Raw genomic sequence first — 27,310 nt, forward strand, 5'->3', positions numbered from 1 at the left:
CTGTCAAAGGCTAAGTCTTAAGACATTTATAGAGAAGACTTAATTATAAAATTTCCAAAAAAAATCCCTATGATTAAAGGTCTTATCTCCTTTATTAAGGTGAGGATATGATCCATGCAAAGTGGTTTTGTTTCAAAGTGACTCTATTACACAAGCTGCTGGGGTTATTAGAGAACGAACAGGCTGTTGCCTTTTTAAGATGACTGTGTTAAGAGGAATCAATATACTGTATACCCACATAAGGAATTCCTTATTTTGTGGGTCTCTCCCAATCACCATTCACTGGTAGCAAATTAAAAAATTATCCTTTATGAGAGGATAGGGGATTTGCATAACCAGGGATGCTATGGCCCTGAGCAGCCTGCCGGCCACATGTCTTCCTTTAAAGACTCATCTTCATCTTAAAATTTTGTGCAAATCTACTTATATTAGAGCCAGGGTTGGTTTTAATTGTTTCCATCCAAAAAGAAGTGACATTCCAAAAGATGCCATCCTCTGCCCGAGAAGCAGGAACCTAGCCCATCGCCCGGTTTATGAACAGTAGACACTCCCAACTGACATCATATACTGAATCACACGATTTGTTCCAGGTAAGCATATACGTATGCGAAGGACAAGTGTTGAAACTTAGGTGAATTAAAGTTTTTATTTTTACAACATAATCCATTTCTAGTCTTTCTTTTAACCAAATTTGAAAATTTTTATTTTTCGAGTGCATTAAATTTATAAAAACATCCTCCCACATTACATTAAAGCATTCCTCGTGTTTTATTTCCAGTACTCCAGTGCTCATTTAACAAATAAAATCATTTTAACGTTGTCTCCTTTAATTACCTCCTCCAAATACCCATTGTCTAACACCTGTCATGGTCACAAAATAGGTTGACCCTGCAGTCACCTATGTAGACTCTGCTAAACTATTCCAACTTCAGTATGAATCGATGTTTTCTAGAGTGTAAAATTAATGTTACAGAAACTCTGTTCATCTGTCCCGCTGAGACAATCCGGGAAAAGCTCTTCATTAGAATTCTTCTTCTGCCTGCTTGCTGCGCGACTGCTTGAGCTGCTGCAGCCGCTCGATGGTCTCGGAAATTGTACGCTCTCCATGTACCTTATTATCTCTTGTGCGGATATTAACAGTGCCACTGGCTTTCTCTTTTTCACCAATAACTAAAACAAAAGACACAAAGCTTTGTCAGATGGAAGAGTTTTTATTGAACATTCGAACAGAAATGATCCTATGACCTAAAAGCCCCCATGTAGCTTTTGACTCATTAAAATGTTCAAATGAGCTATCAAGTCATGAAAAGATACACAATACATATTACTTAATGCATATTACTTGCTGAAAGAAGCGAATCTAAATGCATATTACTTGCTTTAAAGCAAGGAATGCATACTTACTTAAATGCATATTACTTGCTGAAAGAAGCCAATCTAAAATGACTATGTATTGTATGATTCCAACCATATGAGATTCTGGAAAAGGCAAAACTATGGAAAAGGTGTAAAAAAAAAAAAAAAAAAAAAAAAATCAGAGGTTGCCTATGGTTAGGAGAGAGAGAGAGTGTTTTGCATGTAGAGCACAGAGGATTTGCGGGGCAGTGAAACAATTCAGTATGATACCACAATGGTAGCTACATGTCATTATATATTTGTCCGAACCCACAGAATGTACAAAACCAACAGTGAACACTGATGTAAACTGTGGCCTTTGTAAAAAAGATACCAGTCTGGTGCAGGATGCTGGTAGTGGGGGAGGCTGTGTCCGCTTTGGGCAAGAGGTATATGGGACAGCTGTTAAAGTGCTCTAAAAAAATAAAGTCTATTTAAATAGACTAATAAATAAAATAAAACCTTCAGGTGACCGTGTGCAGTTAGACGACCAATTTAAAAATCTTTTCATTTAAAAAAATATATCACTTTACAATGCTTCAAACCACTATATTCACTTAAACCAGCCAACTTAACAAAAAACTTACTATATGAAGGAATAGGAGAAAAAAGAAGATTTTTAAACAAACCTTTAAAGATTATTCCTTTTCACACGCAAATTTCCCTTTGTTATAATAACTGAGCAAACTTAATAGTTTAAGAGTCTAGATTGGAGGGAACTAAACTGATGACCACAATTCTCTCAAGGCTGAGTCTCAAGATTTCAGTGTTCTCCTATAGTTTGGCAGATTTTCTTTGGTAAGTCCCTTTCTTACCTAGGATGAAGTTATATTGTGCCAACTGTGCATTTCTGATCTTCTTATTTAACGTACAGCCCGGATCCAGATCAATGTCCACCATGAATTTAGCATCATGGAACTGTTGCCGTACCTATTTAAAAAGATACAGAATTCTTTAGATCTAAAGTAAGAACAGTATTTTGATCTTAAATGGTTTAACATGATTTGGATAATCATACAGATATTAAAAAAGAATGCTAATAGATATACTGAAGCACATATTGCTAATTTGTGACTTGAGACTGCATTTTTTTTTTTAATTTTTTTTTTTTAACATTTTATTTATTTTTGAGACAGAGAGCATGACGAACAGGGGAGGGTCAGAGAAAGAGGGAGACACAGAATCCGAAACAGGCTCCAGGCTCTGAGCTGTCAGCACAGAGCCCAGCGCGGGGCTCGAATCCACGGACCGCGAGATCATGACCTGAGCCGAAGTCGGACGCTCAACCGACTGAGACACCCAGGCGCCCCGAGACTGCATTTTTAAAAATTAAAATGTCGTATTTTGCTCTTGAGAGGTAAATGTTTTAGAAAATCCTTAAAAATCAGAATTCAGGCAATCAGCTAAATTTAATCAGCTGTGTTAAAACGCATTACAAAAGAAAACAAATCCTTTTGCAAACATATCTTAAGTTTCCTAAATAGTTGTCAGGAAACAAATTATTAATCAGTCTCCATATTAATATACAATGATGGATGTCCAGTCTAATAGAGAATGTAATATTTCTGATCCCTCAAAAAGGCAGCAAGTTGGCAACAGGAATCCAGCCACTGCTGCCATCTGTGTATGCAACATTTTAAAATAAAATGTTGATACGCACAAACAATAGGCTAAAAGCATCTTAATAAACTTCTTTTATGTTATTAGAGAATGGAATACAAACCATTACATAAAATTCTTTTAACACTAATTATTTCTTTAACATCTCTATGTATATGACCTAAGTAAACAGAACTCTATTATAAGAATAATTTAAATATAATATCAAGTTTGAGAAATATTAAAAAGTAATTTTTTTTCTAAACAGTGATTTCCTTTTTGATTAAAAGAAAGCTTATTAAATAATGGAGTCAGAGGCAAAGATCAAATTGGGATTTCTTGAAGTAAACTTCCAGGAATCTAGCAAGCTACATTACAGATTATCATTCTGTGCCTTTTATATCTCCCTCAAAAATACTAGTTCCACTTTATTGTCCTAAGTTTTTGCATATTAAATAATGTTTTCAGTATTTTTCCTTTCCAAAAAAAGCAACATTACATTAAGTTTTATTAATTTTAAGTTAAATTAAACTAGATTAAAATTCCCATCTACCTGACTACCCATTACCACTAATATGACAAAAAGATCTGAATAAACCATTTATATTTCACTAATAGGCTGTTATGTGTAAGTGATCATTAATCAATGAATCTGCTGGGATTGTGTAAGTAAGCAAATTTCTGAAGGGTTCTTACACAGTTTATTAGAGTGTCAGAAGAAGACTACACTTTTGACTGTAACATGTTTTAAAGAATAAAGCACCAGTGTTTTAGTTTTTTTGTGGGGTTTGAACTCATGACCCTAGGATTAAGACTTGAGCTGAGATCAAGAGTCGGATGCTCAACCAACTGACCCACCCAGGTACCCCAAAGCACCGGTGTTTTAGTTTCTTAACATGGGCCCTCGCGTGTACGTGAGTTGGGCTATTCTATAACTGGGGAGGTGGCCTGGTAATCTCAGACTGTTTAGCACCTCTGGTCTCCAGTCATTAAGTATCAGTAGTAGTGCTTCCCAACCCCTGTCAACTCTATATAACCAAAAACCCCACCCCGGTATAATTCTAAGTGCTTCCCACCACCACTGATGGAACAGAGTAAGTTAGTCTTGTCTCCAGTTGAGAAATGAGTTATTTAATTACAGACCTTTCTCCTACCATGTGAGCTTTCACAATACAAATAAGATAAAGTACAACCAACTAACCATGGAACATAACTGATTTTCATCACTTGTAATTAAAACTACTGTGTGCAGTAATAGAAATATAGTATGTCTGAATGGTTTGCTTTTTAGCTGGCCTAATGTTCATTTATTTTTTTAAAGGCAGTTAAGACCTGAGTGCAATTTATTCTGATGATCTGGAAACATGATGGCTTTGATATTACAATATTGTTTGCTGATATTCAGATCTGTCTGTATTAACTAGCCAATTTACTACTTTTAGCTTGCAATTATGAAATAATGCTTATTTATAACACAACTTTTACTGATTTGAAATTCCTTAGTATAAAATTGTCCCTATAACAGAACAAATTGTTTTTAAGGTATGAAATATGAATGGATATTTACATATCTGTTAGTAAGGTAGTTTTTTGGTGGGTAGGGCAAAACATTGGTCGGGCATGCCATTAACCTAAAAAAAAAAAATTATAAATAATTGAAGAAATGTGCATTAAAAACCAGGGCACCTGGGTGGCTCAGCTGGTTAAGCATCTGACTCTTGATTTCAGCTGAAGTCATGATATCAGGGTTACTGAGTTCGAGCTCCACATCGGGCTCTGCACTGTCAGTGCAGAATCTCCTTGGGATTCTCCCTCTCCCCTTCTCTCTGCCCATCTCCCACTTGCACGCACGCATGCATGCATGCATGCTCTCTCTCAACATAAATAAATAAACTTTAACAAAAAAAAAAGTGAAGCAAAATTACTCTCTGAGTCAAAGAGCAGTTTAAAATACATTATGCATTTGAATTTACACATCATCCTGAGGCATTTACTATTTCCTAATTCTAAACACTAAAATAAACAAGAATATATAGACACTATTCAAATTACATCTTCTGATCATGAAACCATGTAGGAAAGTATTAAAGAGGTAATATAATCTATTCAGGTTTATCACAGATTGAAAATAGTAACATATCTCTATACCACAAGCAGGTTGGTTTACCAAGGATATATAGCTGAATGACAGGAAATTAAAGGAAAGTCATATTTAAGGATTACCTTTTGGGCATATTCATCACATGTCGGTCCCACTGGAACTACCATTACTTGGCGAGGAGACAGCCAGAAGGGCCTTTAGAAGAAATTAAAAATAGTTAATGTGGATTGGGGCCCTTTCATAAACAAGGATGGCATATCTCTTAGTCTATTTTTCAAGATCTTTTCCTGAAATATGTAAGGGCCACTTAAAAAAACTACCCCTACCCCTTCCCCCATAATATCCAATAAAGACTAAAGGGAAGAGATTCAGGAGCAGAAAAGTAACCTTAAATCAGGAAAATCCATAACTAAAGTTTGATTTGCTATACAGATTGCAAAGCACATTGAGAGCAGGGACAAACATATTGTATGTACGTAGGGTTTACATTTTACAAAAGTTTTGCATCAGTACAATTAATATAGCAGACTCTACAGAACGGGGGCTTGACAACCTTGTGCCGCTTTCAACTGCCTTCACAAACTGCAGGCCAACAGAGAAAATTGCTTAAAAACAAAACGGAAGGCATGCGCTCAGATCTTGCCAGCAAAAGCATAACCTCACAGAAACAAGACAAAAAGTGTTGATCAGTTTGGAGTCGGTATTTCCAATTAAAAAACAACTGGCTTCTCAAGGACGTCAAAATACATGCTTATTATGATCAGCACACAGCGTAAGCCCAAAGCCTACTCTTGTTCACTCAGACAAAAACATCAAAACCATATTAATCCCCAAAGTTACTTGAAAAGCAATCAAATGGAAACCAATTTGACCATAAATTTCATATATTGGAAAAAAAAAAAAAAAAAAGAAAGAAAAGCAATCAAAACAACAAATGTGCTTCTCAGTGTATAACTCCTAATTAGGAAGTATTATATAACATTCAAACAAATCAAGTTGTGAAATAAAAATAATGATGATTATTATTCTTAAAGGGGGAGTCTGGGTGGCTCAGTCGGTTAAGCGTCTGACTTCAGCTCAGGTTATGTTCTCATGGTTTGTGAGTTCAAGCCCTGCGTCAGGCTCTGTGCTGACAGCTCAGAGCCTGCAGTCTGCTTTGGATTCTGTGACTCCCTCTCTCTCTCTCTCTGCCCCTTCCCTGCTCATGCTCTCTCTCTCTCTCAAAAATAAATAAACATTAACAAAATTAAAGAATATATATTCTTAAAGCTAAAAATTTGGGCTTAGATTGTGATTCCTTATTGTACACCTGTCATCAATTAGAAGTCACCAATCAAAATCATTCTTCTCTTCCACTGTGCAACTAAACTGGACAGTAGACATTTCTTAGTCAATTTACATTCTCCAAACAAAAACAAGGACAAAAATTACCATTTGCCGCCATAGTTTTCAGTGAGAATAGCAATCATTCTTTCCACTGACCCCAAGATGGCTCTATGGACAATCACCGGCCTTTTCTTATCATCACCATCATGGCTAGGTAGAAAAAAAAATGTTTTACTTTATATATATATATATATATATATATATATATATATATATATATATTCCTTTATAATCCCCTAAAAATGAATATTCAGAGCAGACACCAGAAACTCACCTTACAAATGTAAGATTAAATCTGATGGGCAACTGAAAATCCAACTGGATTGTTGCACACTGGTGGTACCGACCAATTGCATCTTTAATCTGTATATCAATCTAAGAAGTAGAGACTGGGTTATTTTAAGATGCTGTCTACATTAAAGCTGAACAGTAGTTGTAACAAGGCTGGCTGGCTTTCTCTCTTTTTCTTTTTCTTTCTTTTCTCCCTCCCTGCTTTCTTTCTTTCTTAACTTATTTTAAAGTAATCTCTTCTTCACTCCAAAATAAACATCACATTACTCAAATAGACTTTCATACTGACCTTTGGACCATAAAAAGCTCCATCTCCAGGATTTAACTCCCACTTTTCACCAAATTCATTCAGACTGTTTTCAAGTTGCTAAGGACAAAGCAAAATCATTTTTATTTTTGTTCATCCGCAACTTCCCTTCTTCCAGCCTAATTTGAGACTAAAAATACTGTAATTACTTTCATGAATCCCTCCTATTCTCTGCGTTAGAATTTGGTCCACCTAAAATACACAAATTTCCTCTTTTCTGAGAAATACTGACATACATCACTGTATAAGTTTCAGAAGCATAGCACAATGGTTTGATTTACATAGGCTGTAAAATGATTACCATATTAGATTTAGTGAACATCCATCATCTCATACAGATACAATAAAAAGAGAAAAGAAAAAAATGTTCTCCTTGTGATGAGAACTCTAGGATTTACTCTCTTAACAACCTTCCTGTATATCATACAGAAGTGTTAGTAGCTACAGTCATCACAATGTATATTATATTCCTAGTATCAGTTTATCTTATAACTGGAAGTTTTTATCTTTTGACCAACTTCCTCCCATTTCCTTTTACAAGTTATAGCTCAATGACTGAAAAAAATATTCAACCATTTCTAATATAAAATCATACATAAAAAAAACCTAGTTTACTCAACCTATGAACCATTTCACTTTTCTCTTTTGCTTTTTATCCATTTAAAGAGGCCTGGGTTTCTTGGAGCAAGTTCATTTCAGTCAAATAGCATTCAAGCATGCTGAAAAACACACTTACTTTCTCAGCTTGATTCCATACTTCAATATCTCCAAGGAACTTTTCTGGGCGAGTAGACAGGTTCAGTTTAAAAGAGAATCCAAATATGCTATATACTGTACGTAGAAAATCCAAACAACCTTTTATTTCATCCTCAATCTTAAAAGAAACAAAAACAAAATAGACATTGGTAATTTTTCCTTTTCTTCACAATTCTTTCAGAATATTTCATCCCAGAGTCTCAGAATACCTGCTCTATGGCACAGAATATGTGGGCATCATCCTGTTGGAATCTTCGTACCCTCGTGAGTCCCGTGAGTGCTCCTGACAACTCATTCCTATGAAGTACCCCAAAATCGGCTACCCGGAGAGGCAACTCTCGCCAGGATCTTGGCCGATGATCAAACATGAGGCTAAAGAAAACAGAAAATTAAAACCCACTGATATTTACTTTCACAAGAATAAAACTGCTTTTCTAAAATATGAAAGGCTGTCCAAACAGGCAACATTTCTTAAATTCTGGACTTCATACCACAATGTAAGCATCAATAAAACAGCAAATAAATTATAGTAGGACCATTCACAACCAAGAGAGAGAATAAAAATTTATTCCCAAGAGTCTGGACTCAAATCCTTGTACTCAATATTTCCATTCATTTGAGGACTGCCTTTAATGATCATTAAAAAAAAAAAAAAAAAAAAAATCTTAGCTTCATACAAATCATTTAACATACTGGAAACTAAAGACTGTGCTTTCCTGTCACTCCCAAAACTGCTTCAGTCTAAAGGTACTTCAGCAACGTTAGAGAATCTGGGAGAACTAAGAAGAAACCCAGTCAGCTCCCTGACTTACAACCCAGTTCCCTTATGGAGATTCCACTCTCCCCTCACCCTTGAGGCCTTGCTGCCAGGACCTGTAGGCACCGAGCTACCTACTCTTCCCCTGATCACTCTACCCAACTTTCAAGGCTAGAAAGTGAAAACAGTTGCAAAGCAAGGAAGATTTCTCAGTTCGTTAGCAGATTTTAACAGAACATGTTTAAGAAAGAAAAAAAAAATCTAGAGAATCTGCTATGTCTACATTCAATCTCTCTTTTATATTCTGCCTGTTCACTGCTATTACCCCAGTGCCGTTCTTGAATGTCTACATATCTGAGCATCTAACTGGACATGGAGAATATTATAATATCACAGAATGGTTGTATTTAAATATTCTTCTGATTCCATAATTTGCTTTCAACAAAAATTCTTTCGAAGGAGGGAGAGCAATCCCAGACACATTGTATCATGGGAAAATCTTTGCTAGAAAGTCAAAGCTGCTCAATACCAGTGTCCTGGGCAGTTCATGGGTTTCAGAGCAAACAGCTCCTTCTCCACCTCAAAGGAGAACATGTTCTCACTATAGTGCTGCCAGTGGCCCGAGGTCACCCAGAGTCGGCTGTTGTAGATGTTTGGGGTGACCACTTCCTGAAATCCTCGTTTCCGATACTCACTCTGTTAGAAAACAAATGCAATACACATGAAGGAAACAGAAGTTTATACTTCTGGTGGGAGTAAAATATAAAGAGCAATTTTATACTATCTAGTGAAGTTCAAGATGCACACATGCTGTAATCTAGAAATTCCACTTGGAGGTATATACCGAAGAAGAAACTCCTGCACACGTTCCTAAGGAGGCCTATCAAAACAATGATTTGTAATATGAGAAAATTAGAACTTACATCAGTGTCCACCAAGAAAGGAATGGGCACAGTGTGGCAGGTATAGAGAATAGTAAGTAACAAGTGAAACTAAACTGGATTTAAAAAATCCTAATGCCGACCGAGACACAATGAGACTTTGCATATGTCAATTTGAACTACACAGACACAGAACTTAGGGTACATGTATATAGGGCACGTATTAAATAACACGGATCCATGCTAACTTCAAATACTGATCTCTTCTATGCAAGGAGGGAAACGGATCAGAAAGGGTCCCAAACGGGAGCTTTTTGCTTTACTCTGTATTAGTTTACTGTAATAAAAAAATCTGAAGCAAATATGTACCAATGTACATATGTGGTAAATTAGGTGGTGAGTATGCAGATGTTGTTAGTATTATTCTCTATAAACCTATGCTTGAAAAGACTTCTTATTTTATAAAGAATAAAAAAGCAGTGTAAAGATTAACTTGTTTTTTGGAGGAAAACACAAACAAATGGTCAAAGAGCATATCGAGCTCCTGGGTAAAGGGCTTCAGGTCCCACCTCAAGCTCACCAGCCTCTCTGTTGTGTACATACCAATGTACATGGACAAAATCACATACGAGGAAAAAGGAACGTTTTAAAACATTTCGTGAAAACTCAGACTTGCGATTTTACTCTTTTAAATATTTCTTCTCAAATACAAGATTATCTTTCTTTTTAGCAGACCTTATTTAATTAAATCAACTTATATCCTAAATTTACAGAAGAAAATAATGAATATGGTTTACCCTGATGAATTCAATAAGTGTATTATAAATGTATGCTCCTTTCGGCAGGAAAAAGCAACTTCCAGGGCTGAGTTCATGAAAGAAATACAGTTCTTGGTCCTGAGTAAAAGAAAAGCAAAAGAATGTTTATACACGCATGTAACATCAACATAAACTTCTGGGCTCCTGAGTTCAGATTACAACTGTGGTATCTGGCATTTTAATGTGTGCCATTCCTGAATCAAAGAAAACGTGTCAACATTTCTGGTATACTCAGGAGGATAGAATTGCCGCTGATTTACAACTTAGCACAAGTACATTCTCCGCATGTTCTATTCCTAAATCCAGTCAAGTTTACCCAAGAATGACATGGAGCAGGGGTCTTAGTTCTCTTTATTATCCAGTGGGAGTTCTCACAGTTTTAATTCCTCAAAGCTCCAAGATGTGACTATTGTTTCTTTTTCTTTTTTAAAGTAGGAGTGGCAAGAAGAAGACTAGAAAGAGGACAGTGATAATGAAAGAGGAGATGTAGACGAAGGTGGCTGCCCCTGGGTTTGGTGAAAGAAGCACACCCTCCTACCTTCTTGCCTCTCCCCCCGAAAATGCCCAGGATCCTTGGAGAGGCCACCCCCAGCCCCGCAACTGTTGGTGCTTCCTTACCACTGGAATTTTTTTCAGGCCCTCAAGGGAGCAGAGTAGTGGATGGCACAGAGTGAACACAATTTTAGAAAGGAATATTTTAACCAAATATAACTTCCAGTCCAGAGAACAGTCGGGTCGAGGAATAATAAAGGAAATGACACTGTGGTACCCACCAGTGACTTGCTATGTCACCTTGGGCAACAAGAAGATTCACTTTAGGGGAAATCAGTTTCCACATCTTTAAAGTAAGTCAGTGAGACCAGGAAACTTTCAAAGCATCTCCCAGCTGTATAAAACATCGCTGTAGGGGCGCCTAGGTGGCTCAGTCGGTTGAGCGTCCGACTTCAGCTCAGGTCACGATCTCACGGTTCGTGAGTTCGAGCCCCGCGTCAGGCTCTGGGCTGATGGCTCAGAGCCTGGAGCCTGCTTCTGATTCTGTGTCTCCCTCTCTCTCTGACCCTCCCCCGTTCATGCTCTGTCTCTCTCTGTCTCAAAAATAAACATTAAAAAAAAAAACAATTAAAAAAAAAAACCAAAAAACATCGCTGTACTGCCTTTTACAGAAAACTGTAGGTCGTCAGCATTTGTTCTCAATAAAAGGAGTACTTAAAATGAGTATTTGTGTAGTACCGAGCACACCCTAGAAAGATAATGTGGATAGTAAACAATAAGTAAGATAACAGTAAGATAATCAGGAAGTAATTTATGGATTATATAGGACACAGTATAAAAACTACTGGAAATAACCACAACATCTTTTCCAAAGGAAATTCTTAATACAGCGAAGTTTCAAATGAAAATAAAGAAAATTCAGTCTAGAAACATTATTCTTTTTTAACATACCCTTCCAATTTTCCTATGATCTCGGTTTTTAGCTTCCTCTTGGAACTTCTCCCATTCTTTCAACATTTTAGGATCCGGGAATGAAATGCCATAGATTCTCTGGAGAGTCTCCATATCTGCTTTGCCTTCCCAGTATGTGGAGGAATTCTGAAAGCAAAGATAAATCATGAAACAATACTCAAACCTGTTAATATCTCGCTTATTTTCAGTTAGATGTTATTTCTCATAGTCGCCTAGGAGTCAAATTCGTAATAGTCGTTACGACAAAAAAGTGGTATAAAAAGTGCACACTTAGCAAACATCTCACAGTTGCTCTGAGTACAAAGCTGGCTGTTTAATTCCCTCAAAAATAACTCCCTCTCAATTACCCACTCAAACCACAACTCCATGAATGAAACGCAAGGACATCTCCCATAATATGATTAAACAAAAATGGAAAACCAACAAAAAATATCTTGAAATGACTCAATTATTCTTATGATATTTAAAGTGCATTTGAATAATCACCCATAAAATATTTACCAACTGGTAAAAACTGTCAGGACTAGTTTGGTTAAAAAGTGCAAATAAAGTAATTATTAAACAAATGAAGGACAAAAGCACACATTAACAGTGAGCTTTAAAACTCTAGAAGTATGACTGTGTGATTTTTGTAAAGCCCCGAAAGCCCCCCATCCTCACGTGCTCTGCTGATGAATGGTGAGTCAGTCACTGTTGGAGACTTTCAGCTAAAAAGTAGATAGCAAGAGAAAAAAAAACCCACCCTTAAACATGCAACAGAAAAATAGGTAGAAAGAGAAACCAATAGAAGTTTAAACATATACCTACAGTAGATAAGTACATTTATATAGAGTCTTTAAGGTTACATTGCTTACTTTGTGTATTTTCAAAGTCTTAATTTTGCCAGTGTGTCTGACATGAGGACCCCGGCAGAGATCTATCAAGGGACCACACCTAGAGATAAAATGAAAGGAATTTTAACAAAGACTTAAAATGACATATACACCAGTTACACTTAAGGACACTTGATAGTCTCACCTATAGACTGTGGTAGTTGGAGTATTCACTTTTTCATTCAATATCCGGCATTTGAACTTGTTGTACTAAAAATAGGAAAAATTATTTTTTTTAAAAACCCTCCTTTAATTTTTACCTCTGAACACTACAGCTGAAACATAACTTGAATACATCTTACTGAAGCATTATAGGAAAATAAATATGTCAATACTTCATGTTTTACAAATATTGTTACATTTTTATCAAGAACAGAACCGGCTTCAACTTAGTACACTAAACCCCTGTGTGACAACTTAAAGTAACAATAATAAGTGATATAAAAGTGGAGGCCATACATTACATCTCAATTTACCTTAAACATTTCTAGTAAAGTTTCTTTCTTAACTTCCAGTCTTTCAAAAGCTTGCTTTTCTTTAATGATTTTCTTACACAAAGCCTCCAAAGAAGAGAAATCATTGCTGGACACACCCCTGAAGGAAAAGGAAGTGTAATTAATCTCATTCCACTCTATTCTACTCACATGATAGGTTGGAGGAATGTTTCTTTAAAAAAAGTGAAGAGTTTTAATAAAAAAAAAACACTTGCATCATATATTAGAATCTTAAACTAGGTATCATTATCATTTTTATATTTTATATTTTCAGTGGCTTCTATCTTGATCATCATGGAGACTATGCCCACTACTGCACCCTCCCTCCACTTCTATGACCTGCTTATTTTATTTCCCAACATAGTTTAGGGCTATACTTCTGTCTACAACAGAGTTTTCATAAATTACTACCACCTCAAAAGTTACTACAAGACTTCAAGTTTTCATAGTGGAAATACTTGTTGACTATTAAGCAATAAGCTTGATATCATTCCTTCTTTCTTGAGAACTCTTTAAAAATAATGTATGGACCCTTAGTAATTCAGAATTTATTTTTCTTTATTCAGTTCAATAACTCACCCTTCTTCAAGGTACATGTCATAATAGAATCCATTTTCTATTGGTGGACCATAACATAAACAACCACCATAGACTCTTTCCATGGCTTCACCCATTATGTGAGCGCTTGAATGCCAATATACCTGAAAATACAAAGAAAAATGGGATGGTTGGAGTCTGAGCATATATGTTGTAAATTAATATAGCTGCCTTGAAAAAGATATTTAAAATTTACTATAAATAAACCCAAGACATAAAAAAATCTAAATTTATAAATGTATAAACAGTGGTATGATTCTATGCAGAGCCAAAATAATTTAAAAGGATTCTAATTACTAAGTTGCATTTGTACCTTAGGAATCATCTGGCTTAGTCATTTTCAAACTAATTAAATTCAAATTAGCATCATTAATTTAAATCGGATGGATTCTGTTACCTGAAAACAACTGCCACTCACAATGTCACTGTCTTATTGACCATAATTGCTCAGAATCTTTTCAGTCAATGTGCCCATACCCCACAACCTATGTCCTATCCTGTGACCTTCACTAAGTCGTGGAACACCACTTAAAAATTACACTTTCTTTTTCTTTATTGGCTTCAAAAAACTAAGGTGCTAGAACTTGTCCCCACAACACAACTATAAAACACAAGGACAAATATATGGATGCTGAAAACAGATGGCAGTACAGCTAACCCTTGAACAATGCAGGGGTTAGAGATGCTGGCCTTCAGTATAGTCAAAAATCTTAGTACAATTCACGACTCTCCAAAAACGTAACTACTAACAGCCTGAAGCTGCCTGACCAGCCTGACCAGAAGCTTTACTAATAACATAAACAGTCAATTAACACATATTTTGTATGGTATATATATCATACACTGTCTTCTTACAATAAAGCTAGAAAAAAATATTAAGAAAATCATATGGAAAATACATTTATTTCATCAAAAAATACTCACAGATATTTATTTATAGAAAATCAATCCATATATTAGTAGACCCATGCAGTTCAAACCCATGTTCAAGGGTCATCTATACTTGGCTTTTAAGGTGGTCAGATGAGTCAGAATATACCCAAAGCTATACTTTCAAGATTTATTTGTAAGGTACCAAAATGATTTTTTTAAATTAACTTTATTTATTTATTTTGAGAGAGACAGAAAACATAAGTGGGGAAAGGCAGAGAAAGAGGGAGAGATTAGAGAATCCCAAGCATGCTTTATCCTGCCAGCATGGATCCTGATATAGGGTTTGAACCCATGAACTGCGAGACCATGACCTGGGCCGAAGTCAGGCACTTAACTGACTAAGCCACCCAGGCACCCCCAAAAATGATTTTCATAAAAAACGTAAGGAATTCAGAATACATCTGAAAAGCATTAATACATATACATAAGTAAACTATCATAATAAAACAAAATATTTTATTTCCCTTTATATGGTATGCCATCAAGGAGAAATAAGAAAACCATGACATCAAATACAGGTTGATTTTTATAGTGCTTCAGCAAATCTGCATTTTAAGATGAGGAAAATATGGAAATTCATTGTCCAATAGGGGAGTAGTTTAAGGAAATGTTCAATTTTATTTGTAAAATCTATACATCTTGCTTAAGTACTGACTGATAGAGTAGAACCAATTTTTACTTGCTTTACCAATTTTTAATAAAAATTTAATAAAAATCCCAGAACATATTTCCCACTGAAGTATCTAGTAATGAAGATAAATTTGTTCAAGTTCACTTTTTTTTTTTTTTTTTCAACGTTTTTTATTTATTTTTGGGACAGAGAGAGACAGAGCATGAACGGGAGAGGGGCAGAGAGAGAGGGAGACACAGAATCGGAAACAGGCTCCAGGCTCCGAGCCATCAGCCCAGAGCCTGACTCGGGGCTCGAACTCACGAACCGTGAGATCGTGACCTGGCTGAAGTCGGACGCTTAACCGACTGCGCCACCCAGGCGCCCCGTCAAGTTCACTTCTTAAATTTATGAAGCAAACTCTTTCACGATGCTCCCTAAATCAAAGACAAAATGAAGATTTCAAATATGACAATGAGACCAATAAGCTCTAAACCCACTGACAGTGCGAGCAGGAAGAGACCGGAAACGGGAACCTTGATCCTGAAATTCAGTGACTACTGAATAAAAACTTACTGCCTGAGCTTCCTCATCCTCAAATTTGAGAAGCTCCAAGGTACAATCTTCCTCCAGAGGACGGTCTAGGTCCCAAACAACTTGATTGACTTTAGCAATAACGGTGTTGTCAGCCAGGCCTTGACTTAAAAAATATACACACATGTATATATACATAAACAAAAGAATATAAAAAAGAATCTTCTGTAGCACAACACTTAATCTGAGAATAACACAAAAATAAACATTACATATATTCTATAATAACACATGTATTATTTATATTATAGTTTATGTATCATAGCTTTCTGAATTAAAATGGAAAAAGCAACAAACCCCTCCAAAATGTATCCAAGTGTAACTGGAGGATCCTGAAAATCCAGAACACTATTATTTCACATTTAATGCCTCTTATTTAAGCAGATATGACGACTGTGATAAACAAACAATTTTCAGTGGTTTGACTAATCTTTTAATTTCTCCAAATGAATTTTCCACAAAGCCAAGCTATTTAGACTCCAAAAAAGAAAAAGAGGGGCTACTGAGTAATCCTCTGCTTTTCCTCGTACTTGATATCTGTGATAGATCTTTTCTCTGTGAGGTAATGTTAACCTCAGAATAAATTCTGTAATGCCAAAGATGGTATGATTTATGACAAGCATATAGGCAAAATAAAGGACTATTCAATAAAACTTTTTTATAATATGGATTTAAAAAGTCAGCTAGACACACACCACAGAGTACACAACATAAAGGATCACCAAGTGGTCAAGACCACACGATGAGACCACACCAAGTGTAAGAGCCACAGGAATTCTGAGGCCTGGAAAGCAGCAAAGGTCAGACAGTCTGGACAGGCTTTGAGGATAAAGAAATGAGGGGCTGAAGGTTCAGAAGAACTAACAGAAGGATAATCATAAATTCCTAATGCAACTTTCAAATTCACTGAATTTCCCACAAATTACATCCAATGTTTTCTTTCCTTCTGAGATCATATAAAGTTTCAGAGACATACATGGGTTTGGCAGAGAGAAATATATTTTATCTTATTGGTGTAAAATAGTTTTCAGAAGATTAAAGAATTGATCAAAGGCAACTAATATTCTTTGTATTCTTTGGGGGAAAATGGCTTTTATTTTAGGGTCCAAAATGGTGTCTTAAGATACTAAAGCAGAGTTACTTTGAAAATGTAGATATGCAGAGACCATATTAGATCATTTCAGTTTTCCAAAGGGATAAAGTAATCTAAACTTTCAGATTTAAAACAAAACTTCAAAGAAAAACCTTCTAAAGCAAATGGAGCGTGCATTTTTTTTTTGTACTCACAACTGATCATCCAAACCTTTCAACTGTTACCCATGCTATAATTTTTCACACAATAGCAAGAATTTATCCTGGGCTTTTGTAAAAATGTCATAAACACCCTCACTTGCAGATCAGTGACTTAACTCTAGCCCTAAAGCTCATCAACGCTTTACGTAAACTTTTGCAGTTCTCAAAAAAAATATTTTCTTAATTGGTTATTTGACAAATTACAATGTAATCTGGAGGACGACGCTGTAGAATGTAGAGAATAGGTTCCTGAACTAAAGCTTGAGCTTGAATTTTATTTTAAATAAATTTTTTTAATGTTTTATTTATTCTTGAGAGAGACAGCATGAGTGGGGGAAGACCAGAGTGAGAGTGACACAGAATCCGAAGCAGGCTCCAGGGTCTGAGCTGTCAGCACAGTCAGAAGCTCAACCAACTGAGCCACCCAGGTGCCCCAGGAGCTTGAATTTTAATACCAATACGGCTACAATATCAGCGTGAAACAATGGAGGAATAACTTAATCAAAATGCCCTTGAAAATTATCTCTAAAATGAAAGGTTGAATGGGTATTTAGGAGTACACCCACTTATTTATGATTTCACATGGAAATCTGCTTGATATTATAATTTTCTTTCTTACTTTCCTTTGGAATAAGCTAGAAGTAGTTTAGGTAGAAGCAATGGTCAAATTAATGGAAACACTCCATTTTCTTTGTAAAAAGTACTAATCAGTGTCCATGGCACAATAAAGACTCATGGCTCATAGATCAACTGCTCATAGGCCACCAGCTGCATAGTGGGCTTACCAGTAATCAGCTAGGTTGGTTCCCAAACCTCTTTATGTATTTGTTCTTTTGGGCCTTAGGTTCAACAATATGAAATTGATGATAATCAACCATGTTTGACAATTACATGGTGACTGCATGTGGTTCAACTCAACATATAATGAAACAGTAAAAATAAATAGAAATAATTACATACTTAAATATAGGGTGAAGGATAGAGTGAATAAATATGTATTTATTTACATGTTTTAAATTAAAATGTTTAAGACAGAAATTGGCAAACTTTTTCTGTAAAGGGCTATATAAATATTTCAGACTGGGCCACACATGGTCTCTGTCACATATTCTTCTTAGTTTTCTTATTTTTTTTCAAGCCGCTTATGAACCATTCTTAGCTCTGGGGCTGTATAAAGCAGGTTTGTACAATACCTGGTATTATACATATGCATCAATTTATGCTTTCCTGTCTTTATCATTTCGTATAAATTGACCAACTATTGATCCCATCATATCAGAAAAAGAAAGTTTGACTCTGTTACAAAGTATATATATCTAACTCTCAGTTATTTCTTCCCAACCCAATAAAAGTTTTTAACATCAAACATAGTCTATACATTATTTTCACATGTCTTTTATTAGTTTAACTTCTCAATGTCAGATGTTCTATCTTCATTTTTAACTTCAAAACAATTAAGTCAAAACAGGTGAAACACTGTCTACTCTCAGAAATTAAGTCTTGAGCATAAAACTCCACATCATTTTGATTTTTAAAAATCCCAAATAATATAAACATTAAAAACACAATAACATAAAAACATTATAAGGATAAAACTTGACAAGCTAAAAAAAGTTTAGTTACAAACAACAGAAGGTCAAGACAGGTGTAGTTTATACCTAATTCCACAAGCAATTTGATACGGTGTAGTTTTCCAGGATTCTGCTTTGACCTGTTTACCATCAGGAAGAGTGACTTTAATTGGCTTGCTATCTTTTTCTGCCTTTTCTGCCAGAATGGAATCATGTTCTGCCTTTAGTTTATTATACATCTCAAGACGTGTGTTAATATATTCAGGCCAAGGATTCAACTGTTAAGACAACAAATGAGGAAATAAATGATCAGTAAATACTTGCTTTCCTTTTTAGGAAAAGGGAAGAAATAATAAAAATAGACAATACAAAAATTATGATTACTAATTCAATATGGTAAATGGATTGTCCAAATCACCAAGCACTCACTTATCCTGCTGGAAATTAAGGTAAAAAAATGAACTAAATGCTGTCTTCTTATAATTTTTATTGTAATAATTTTTTTAAAAATAGAAAAGTATAAATAACAACAGACATGTGGGCTGTCAATATCTTAAATGGATAATTATTACCATTTGCTATTTGCATAAGGTGATTTTTTTTTTCCTTTTTAAGATATTCTCTTAAGGTCTCTTCTAACTAAATGACCTTACAAGTACAGCTCTAAACAATACTAGAAATAAAAAGTAGCTGGCTTTTCCATTTTGTTTCAATCTTGTTTAGGAATGGTCTGTGCAGCTGGTCAGACTATATGTCCACTTAACAATTCTTAACTAACCAACTATAAATTGATTTAACGTAAAGGCTCCCATTCAACGAAAATAGTTGCTGGATTCAAAGAGAAGAATAAAACCTGCATGTTGCCCTTAGAAGGGAGATAAGACAAGTACATAAATGATGGGAGCACAGAGGAGGAGGAAAGGTCCTGGACATCTCACTGTGAACTTTTTTCCAGACAGATCATTGGAAATATATATAATCACATTTTGTACTTAAAATACTTTATTCAGAAGAGTCCTTTAATTGTACCTTTTGTTTCCTATCTGCAGACTAATTCCCAAGGTGTGACGGAATACCATGTGCTACTGTATTCAAAGTATGAAAAACAAATGAGGAAACATACACGTTTTTCTACTTCTTTGCAAATTTTTAAAATTCACAACAATTTCTTCCACAGTAACAGTGGGATATAATGGACAAAATGTAAGATAAATGGTTAGATAGGGCTCTAAGCAACACTGAGAAGTTCTCGATCACCTACAAACTGACCCTTACGTAAATGAAAGCGCTATAAATTTAGCAACACAGCATTAATAAAAGCAGCTCTTTAAAGCCAGTTTACAGTTTACCGTGCTACAGTATACTTCTCAAAGGCCTGTTCCTTTGTGCTTCTGTATTCTGGTAGCTTTCTAAGGAGTCTCTAATAAAATGATGGCAATGACTAAAGCAAAAAAATGAAGCAGAGTTCACAGCAGTTCAACTCATAAAGTAGGAAGACAGGTTTAACTGCCTCCTAAAGTAGAATACCCAGAAACCGAGTTGATTCTGGGATGACTTTTGAAATGCCACCTCTTTTTAGTGTGAGCTGGGGGAACTGTAACCGTTTTCTTTACAATGGAGAAGACTCAAGATCTGTCTGGCTTATAACCAAACCCTAGTGACAAGTCCTCATGGAAATAATGTGAAGGGTCAAGGAATTGGGGCTTCTTTGGTTTCTGCTGCATTCAGTGTAAACTCAAACATCAAATCTCTACCCTGTAACATCTCACTGAATGAAATGATCAGACTGCTGGCATCCACTCTGACAACTGAGTAATTATGAGGCCCCTTCTTTCCAACTTTTTTTGTCTGATTTTCGTAATCTAACCCCACAGATTATCTTGCTATCGTACTTCAATGCTGTTTTCCTTTTTCAATTGCAAATAGCTTCAAATCTTTTTCCCCTCTCAGACTTTCCTAATTTTCTTCCTGAGTGTGCCATCTCACACTTGTGCCATCTCACAACCTCATGTAAACCATTAGAATCTTACAAAATATAAGTCTGAGCTCCTACCACCTTTCAATCTTTGATAACAGAGCTCTAAAACATTTACCTCTGCTCGACCTCCATCTCCAGATCCTTCTTTGTTCTTCTTCTTGCCTCCTTCCTTTCGCTGCTCCTCCCCGGCACCTATCTATACAAGCAAATAAGAAATAAGATTTTATATTTTAGTCTAGTTTGACACCACTCCATGCTGCACCCAGAAAAGTTTTGAGGATATTATTTTAGCATGTATTTAAAAAAAAGAGCAGGAAATCTGACTTCGAAAGACTAAAAAATTTCACCACTATCAAAGACAAAATAACTGGCAATAAGGACAAATCTTTTTTTTTTTTTTTTAATGTTTATTTATTGTTGAGAGAGAGAGAGAGAGAGAGAGAGAGAGAGAGAAAGAGACAGTGTGAGCAGGGGAAGTGCAGAGAGAGAGGGAGACACAGAATCCTAAACAGGCAGTCAGCATAGAGCCCGATGCAAGGCTCGAACTCATAAACTGGGAGATCATGATCCGAGCCAAAATCGGATGCAACTGAGCCACCCAGGCGCCCCAGGACAAAGCCTTAAAAAGAGAGAGGAGTTACTTGATAATGTTCAATTCCTCAAATTTCGTTTATTTTGCTTGTTCCTGTGACTCTCGCTTCAGGTTTGCCTGAACATATACTCAATATATAGCCACAAAAAAAGCATGCAATTTTAGTATAAGCATGCAGTAACAGGATTTGCAGAAAAAAAAAAGTCTAACGCAATATATCCATCCATCTCACAAGTACTACCAAGACACTGTACTCATAGGATTTTAACCCTAGGAAAAAAGCAAACATAAGACCCAAATCCTGAAGATGAGGGATGTTATTAAATATCCCGTAATTCCCAGGTAAGCCTCCCCAAATAAAGAATTATCCAGTCCACATTGTGCAAACTTAATCTCTTTAGGGAAAAGTGAGGTACACACATGTGAGAAATTTCCAGGGGAAGAAAGAATACAGCTGTAGCACTATGATTAGATGTCAAATAAGTTAGGACAACTGACTTTAAAGGATGAAGAAGATTTCAATAGGCTGTATTTTGAGAATGGAGGAAATAAATTGTTGGAAATTGAGAGAGAGAGAGAGAGAAAAAGAGAGAGAGAATAAGAAAAAATGAGAGAAAGAGAGAGAGAATGAGAAAACCAGGCTGACTAAAACAGATTGTTTTAGGGGGCACCTGGGTGGCTCAATAGGTTAAGCATCTGACTCTTGATTTCAGCTCAGGTCATGATTTCAGGGTTCACGAGTTTAAACCCCACATGGGATTCTCTCTCCCTTCCTTTCTGTCACGCACCTGCTCCTGTGTGTTCTCTTTCAAAATAAATAAATAAAATAAACTTAACAACAACATTGTTTTAGGAAATCATGCCGGTTAAGACAAACTAGGGCTCAAACAGAAGCATGCACTGAAAGTTATGGGGTTACCATAAGGAATGTGGACTTTGATTAGAAGTACATGAAGGCATAGAAAGTTTTAAAGTAGTAAGTCCTGTGTAAAAATAACCAATGTAGAGTTGGTTTATACTGGTGGTTATCAGCCAGAAGCAATTTTGCTCTCTAGCAGACCCCTGGCAATGTCGACTGACATTTTTGGTTTTCACAACTGGGAGGTGCAATTGGCATATAGTGGGTGGAGACCAGGGATATTATTAAACATCCCATAATGCACAGGTCAGCCTCCCCAAACAAAGAATTATCCAGTCCACAATGTCAGGAAACTCTGAAATGCATTATGGGATACTGTGAAGGGTATCTTCACAGAAATGAATTACTTCACTGTGATTGCTCACACAGAAACACCCTAAAGCAAATTGCACTACACCAAGTTTTGCGATTTACTAAGTTTCTCCACAAACTATCACATCTAGTTCTCAGCAACCCTGTGAGATTGCTATTATTATCATTCCCATTCAACAGGTAAGATTAAATTGGAAAAGGCTAGATGCTTTTTCTAGGTTCACACATTAAGTAACAGCAAAGACACCCGTGCAGGTGTTGACAGTGGTCAACTCTAAGGAGGGAAGTGATCATCAGAGTCTTTTGAGAAGTTTGAGGATAGAACTGGGAATATGAAGGGGAGACTTTATTACAGTCTTGTATACATTTGTGGTCTTTGATTTTTTTCTAACAATTTTATTGAGATATTTTCCTACAGCATACAATTTATCTAAAGTATACAATTCAATGGTTTTAATGTATTCACTTAACTATCACTACAATGAATTTTAAAACATTTTCATCACCCCAAAAGGAAACCCTGTACTCATTAGTGGTCACTCCATTTTCCCTTCTCCCCATTAGTTGGCAACCACTTTTGTAGACAAAGAGATCTACTTTGTCTCTATATATCTACCTATTCTGGGCACTTCATATAAACGGAAGCATACAATGTTGTTTTTTGTGACTGGTTTCTTTCACTTAGCATGATTTCAAGATCATTCACATTACACATCAGTACTTCATTCTTTTTTCACTGCCAAATAATATTCCATTGTTCATTCATTTAACAGCTGGACATTTTTGGTGATTCTTTTAAATCTTATAAAATGTATTACTTGTGTAATTTAAAAAATAAACTAAATTTAAAAACGATGACTTCTAAATTCAGGCTGAGCTAAAACTTCCCCCACTCTGGGATTCTGGATTTCATAAAGTTTTAAGGTTAATTTATAGTCAAGAGATAAATAATGAACATACCTTAAGTCTATTCTAACCAATAAAGTACTAACCAACAGGGTTAAAAGACTCTGTATGCCTTTGCTATACTATAGAAATGATGTAACTAATCAGTATTTCTGGTAAGAAGAGGAATAAAAGTTAATTACAGATCTTCTGTGCAGGTGTAAAATGAAGAATGAGACACTTCTACTTAGCTGATTATATGTTTTTGGTTTTGGTCATATGGGTATTTGCCAAACAAATAGGAGTCGTGGAAAAGAGGGAGAGAATTAACACAAAAGTTTTCCATGTTCTAAATACCTCTCTTTTTACAAATGAGAATATTGGCCCAAGGAATATAAAGTATTTTGCCCATTTGTATACAGCTAATAAGTAGCAGAGCCAGGACATTAAAACAGGTTTCTCTAGAACTCTGAGGTCCATTCCATCTTTACTACAATTAGGAAGATGTTGGGCAACTGTTCTCTATTTCTTTTTTTTAATTTTTGTTTGTTTATTTTTGGGAGAGAGAGAGAAAGAGACAGAGAGAAGCAAGGCTTGAGCAGAGGAGGGGTAGAGAGAGGGAGGGAGACACAGAATCCAAAGCAGGCTCCCGGCTCTGAGCTGTCAGCACAGAGCCCGATGTGGGGCTCAAACTCAAGGACAGTGAGATCATGACCTAAGCTGAAGTCGGATGCTCAACTGACTGAGCCACCCAGGCGCCCCAACTGTTCTCTATTTCTAACGAAAACAGAACAAAAATATGTGACTTTATGTATCGTGTATTTACATATAATCAATCTAAAATTTCAACCTAAAAGTTAGAACAAGGACTTTGAAGGGAAGCTACAGAATTATTTTCCTCAGAGATATATAGGAGTTGAAGGAAAAGTATCTACAGAGTGTAGTTTAATTAAATTCCATCCCAGAGACTGGGACAGCTGGGCTAGGTATGTCCTGGGAGTCCAATAGTTTGATGGAGTATCTGTCCCTGACTCATACCCCGGCAGGTGATGGGAGGCAGGACAGCACTAGAGTTATGAGCATTGGCTACAGAATATTGGGTTTAGCAAGGTACTTAGTGTTCTTTGCCTGTTTCCTCATCTGATAATGAAGACAATAAGAAAACCCAGTTCATAGTTATTATAAGGATTGAAATAGTTGAGTTAATGCATAATATAGTATCAGACTCACAGCACTCAATAAAAATTAGGTATTGTATAGTTACTATTATTATGGAAGGAAGGAATAATATGAAGAATAATAATATTAAGAATGGCATAGCATAGTATTTGTGGACATAGAAAGTTGCTGACTATAGACTGTTAAGCAAAAAAAGTAAACAAGTTACAAAACAATAAAGATATAATTTTTTAGTGAAAAAATATAGATGGAGAAAACTCTACGGTTTGGCAGCATTTATCACCTTAAATTTAATTCATATAGTTTAGAATGCATTTTTCCCATTCTATCCTGGACTTAGAGGACATCTTCATTTTACTGATGAGAAAACTGTGACTTTTACAGTTTTCCTATCAGAGATAGGAAGATTTATCCTATCAGAGAGTTAGGGCTGAGGCTGCTTTAGCTTAAGACATCACCACTTCTCACTTGGCCTACTGCAATGGCCTCCTGCTTGTGGCCCGACCTCTTTCCAACACACCTTCCATCCCAATGCCACAGTGATCTTTAAAACTACTCTAAGAGCTGTAGGTCCCCCTTTAGGCTTATCCCTTGCAAAAAACCTTACAGATACTTCTCGGTGTGCCTTTTCACTGCCCTTGCTACCTTTACCTGGAAAGCACTGCCCTGCCAGGCTTACCTGGTGAACTTAGACTCATTCTTCCAAACTGAACTCAAACAAGCCCTTCCTTCCTAAACAGAGTTAGGCTCTTTCTCTCTATAATCCCAGAGGGTTGATCACAGTGCACAATGACTGTTTTCCTGCCTCACACACCAGGCTTTGAAGCTTTTAGTGACAGGCACTGGGTCCTTTTCACCTTCCTAGCTGCATCTCCCAGCAGTGCCTGGCAGAATAAATACCTGACATTTGTTGGCCATAAAAAAGCTTGACCTGGTGGTGTGAAAGTGACCTGGGAATTGTTCCTAAGCAATGGATGACATCGAAGGCCTACAGCAGGAGGTAGGGCAAGGGTATAACCTCGCTATGGTTTGTCAGCTGGGGTCATACAGCTTCCATCACTTATTATAAATCACCCAAACTTGAGTCAGGTGGGACACATTTCGGAGCCTCGGTTTTTCCCTTCCTTAAACCGAAGCTCTTAGCCCTACAGGGTTTTAGGATTAAATGAGGTTCTCAAATGCTCTTCCGGCCTAACGTGAGTCAAAAACATTACTCTGGGAGCCCCGAGTCCTAGATTCTAATTCTCTCTAGGCTTCTAATTAGATGTTTGGCTCTAAGCTAGGCACTCACTCAGGGTCTCAGTTTCTTCATCTGCAAAAAGAGGATGGACCCAGAAATGACCTGCAAGGCCCTACCCTACTTTATGAATGTACGATCTGTCCCCCAAAGAGGCTCTGACTCAACCAGGAACTCCATCGTCCCCCTCGGGTCTCGCCGCCCCCACACGGCAGGGGCTGCTTCCTCCTTCCCGCCTGGTCGGACACCGTGGACAGCAAGCAGCCTCCGGGTCCCACTCAGTTCGCTCACCGGCTTCTCCTCGCCTCCCATATTCCCTGAAGGGCTTCTGTCCTTCTCCTCCGACATCTACAGATCACGAAAGGAAGACGGAACCCAACAGTGACGGTCTGGAGGAGAGGAGAACCGAGGCCGGTCAGAGACGGGCTGAGGCTCCGAGAACACTGCGCTTGCGCCACGTGGCCCGGAAAGGACCAGCTGATGCAATCTGAAAGCGCCCATGCCCCGCTTCCCAATCCTCTGGGAGAATGGGCAGCCAATCGACAACGGGGGAAGGCGGGCCCTCGCCTCTAAACCAATGGAGAAATTTGTTGGGTGACAGCCCATTAGGAAACCAAGCTGCGGCGGTCTGCAAGACGGATCCGCCGGAGCTGAACCCGTACTCTCTGCGGGCTCTGGATTTAACCCCTCCCTGAGCCAAGAAGTCTTCAAAGTACTTGCTTTTTCACGTACGCAGACTTGGCCTATTAGTCAAGGACCTTCTCAGCCACCGTAGCGGGTGGGAGGGGCTTGACCTGAGCCTCCGGGAAGTCTGCAGCGACTTGAATACTCTCCCTGTCACTGGGACGAATTCCGGAATAGAGTCCAGGTTTCCTAAGGCTTCTTCTCTGCCTGACCTCGCGTGACTGCCGAATTCTGAGGCCGTCCCAGGGATCTGTCTCTGTAGTGGTGAATGGTGCTCTCCTCATGGTAGTCCAGGCTTCCTAAGACCCACGCCTTAATGATCCAAGGACCGGCGCCTTTCTTTGGACATGCCTTAATACATACTTCCGCCAATCTGTAATGCGTCAGAGAGCATTTCCTTGGGCCCATGAAAATACAATGAAACCTTTACTTAAGGAAATAAACACCCTGACTCCACGGATCTGGCGCATAAGCCCCAGTGTTTGGAATCGATCGGGCTTATTTTTATTTATTTTACCAGCCAATTTAAAACAGTTACTAAATTGAAATCAGAAGTGCACTGAGCTCATTCATAGTTTATGTATTTCATCACCTTGTTGTGTGGATTATATTTTCTAAACGTTAATCCTCGACAATCTGCCACCTAGAGAGTCTTCCTTCCACAAAGAAAAACAGCTTTCTTTTTTTTTTTAATTTTTTTTTTCAACGTTTATTTATTTTTGGGACAGAGAGAGACAGAGCATGAACGGGGGAGGGGCAGAGAGAGAGGGAGACACAGAATCAGAAACAGGCTCCAGGCTCCGAG

The 27,310-nt window shown here is 37.0% G+C and overlaps 1 protein-coding gene across 1 annotated transcript; it reads right to left on the reverse strand.

The window, feature by feature from the left end:
* Positions 1-675: 675 nt before the first annotated feature.
* On the reverse strand, positions 676-26,316 carry TARS1 (threonyl-tRNA synthetase 1). The gene is made up of 19 exons (XM_045440840.1): positions 26,113-26,316; positions 20,813-20,893; positions 18,807-18,997; positions 15,838-15,961; positions 13,701-13,822; positions 13,104-13,221; positions 12,773-12,837; positions 12,610-12,688; positions 11,735-11,881; positions 10,271-10,369; positions 9,122-9,288; positions 8,045-8,207; positions 7,816-7,953; positions 7,062-7,139; positions 6,756-6,856; positions 6,527-6,631; positions 5,218-5,290; positions 2,211-2,325; positions 676-1,170 (listed from the first exon to the last, which is right to left on the reverse strand). The coding sequence occupies exons 1-19, from the start codon at positions 26,167-26,169 to the stop codon at positions 1,022-1,024; spliced, it is 2,172 nt and encodes a 723-aa protein (XP_045296796.1). The 5' UTR covers positions 26,170-26,316; the 3' UTR covers positions 676-1,021.
* Positions 26,317-27,310: the final 994 nt, after the last annotated feature.

Source organism: Leopardus geoffroyi, chromosome A1 (genome assembly GCF_018350155.1).
Source record: "Leopardus geoffroyi isolate Oge1 chromosome A1, O.geoffroyi_Oge1_pat1.0, whole genome shotgun sequence".
In the NCBI taxonomy this organism is placed as follows: domain Eukaryota; kingdom Metazoa; phylum Chordata; class Mammalia; order Carnivora; family Felidae; genus Leopardus; species Leopardus geoffroyi.

Bases quoted from the DNA above. Each gene is read 5' to 3' on its own strand.
- TARS1 (XM_045440840.1), bottom strand. From the start codon at position 26,169: ATGTCGGAGGAGAAGGACAGAAGCCCTTCAGGGAATATGGGAGGCGAG. The intron at 20,894-26,112 runs GTGAGCGAACTG...TTGCTTGTATAG, and splicing joins TGGGAGGCGAGGAGAAGCCG to ATAGGTGCCGGGGAGGAGCA. The intron at 6,632-6,755 runs GTGAGTTTCTGG...TTTTCTACCTAG, and splicing joins TTTAATCTTACATTTGTAAG to CCATGATGGTGATGATAAGA.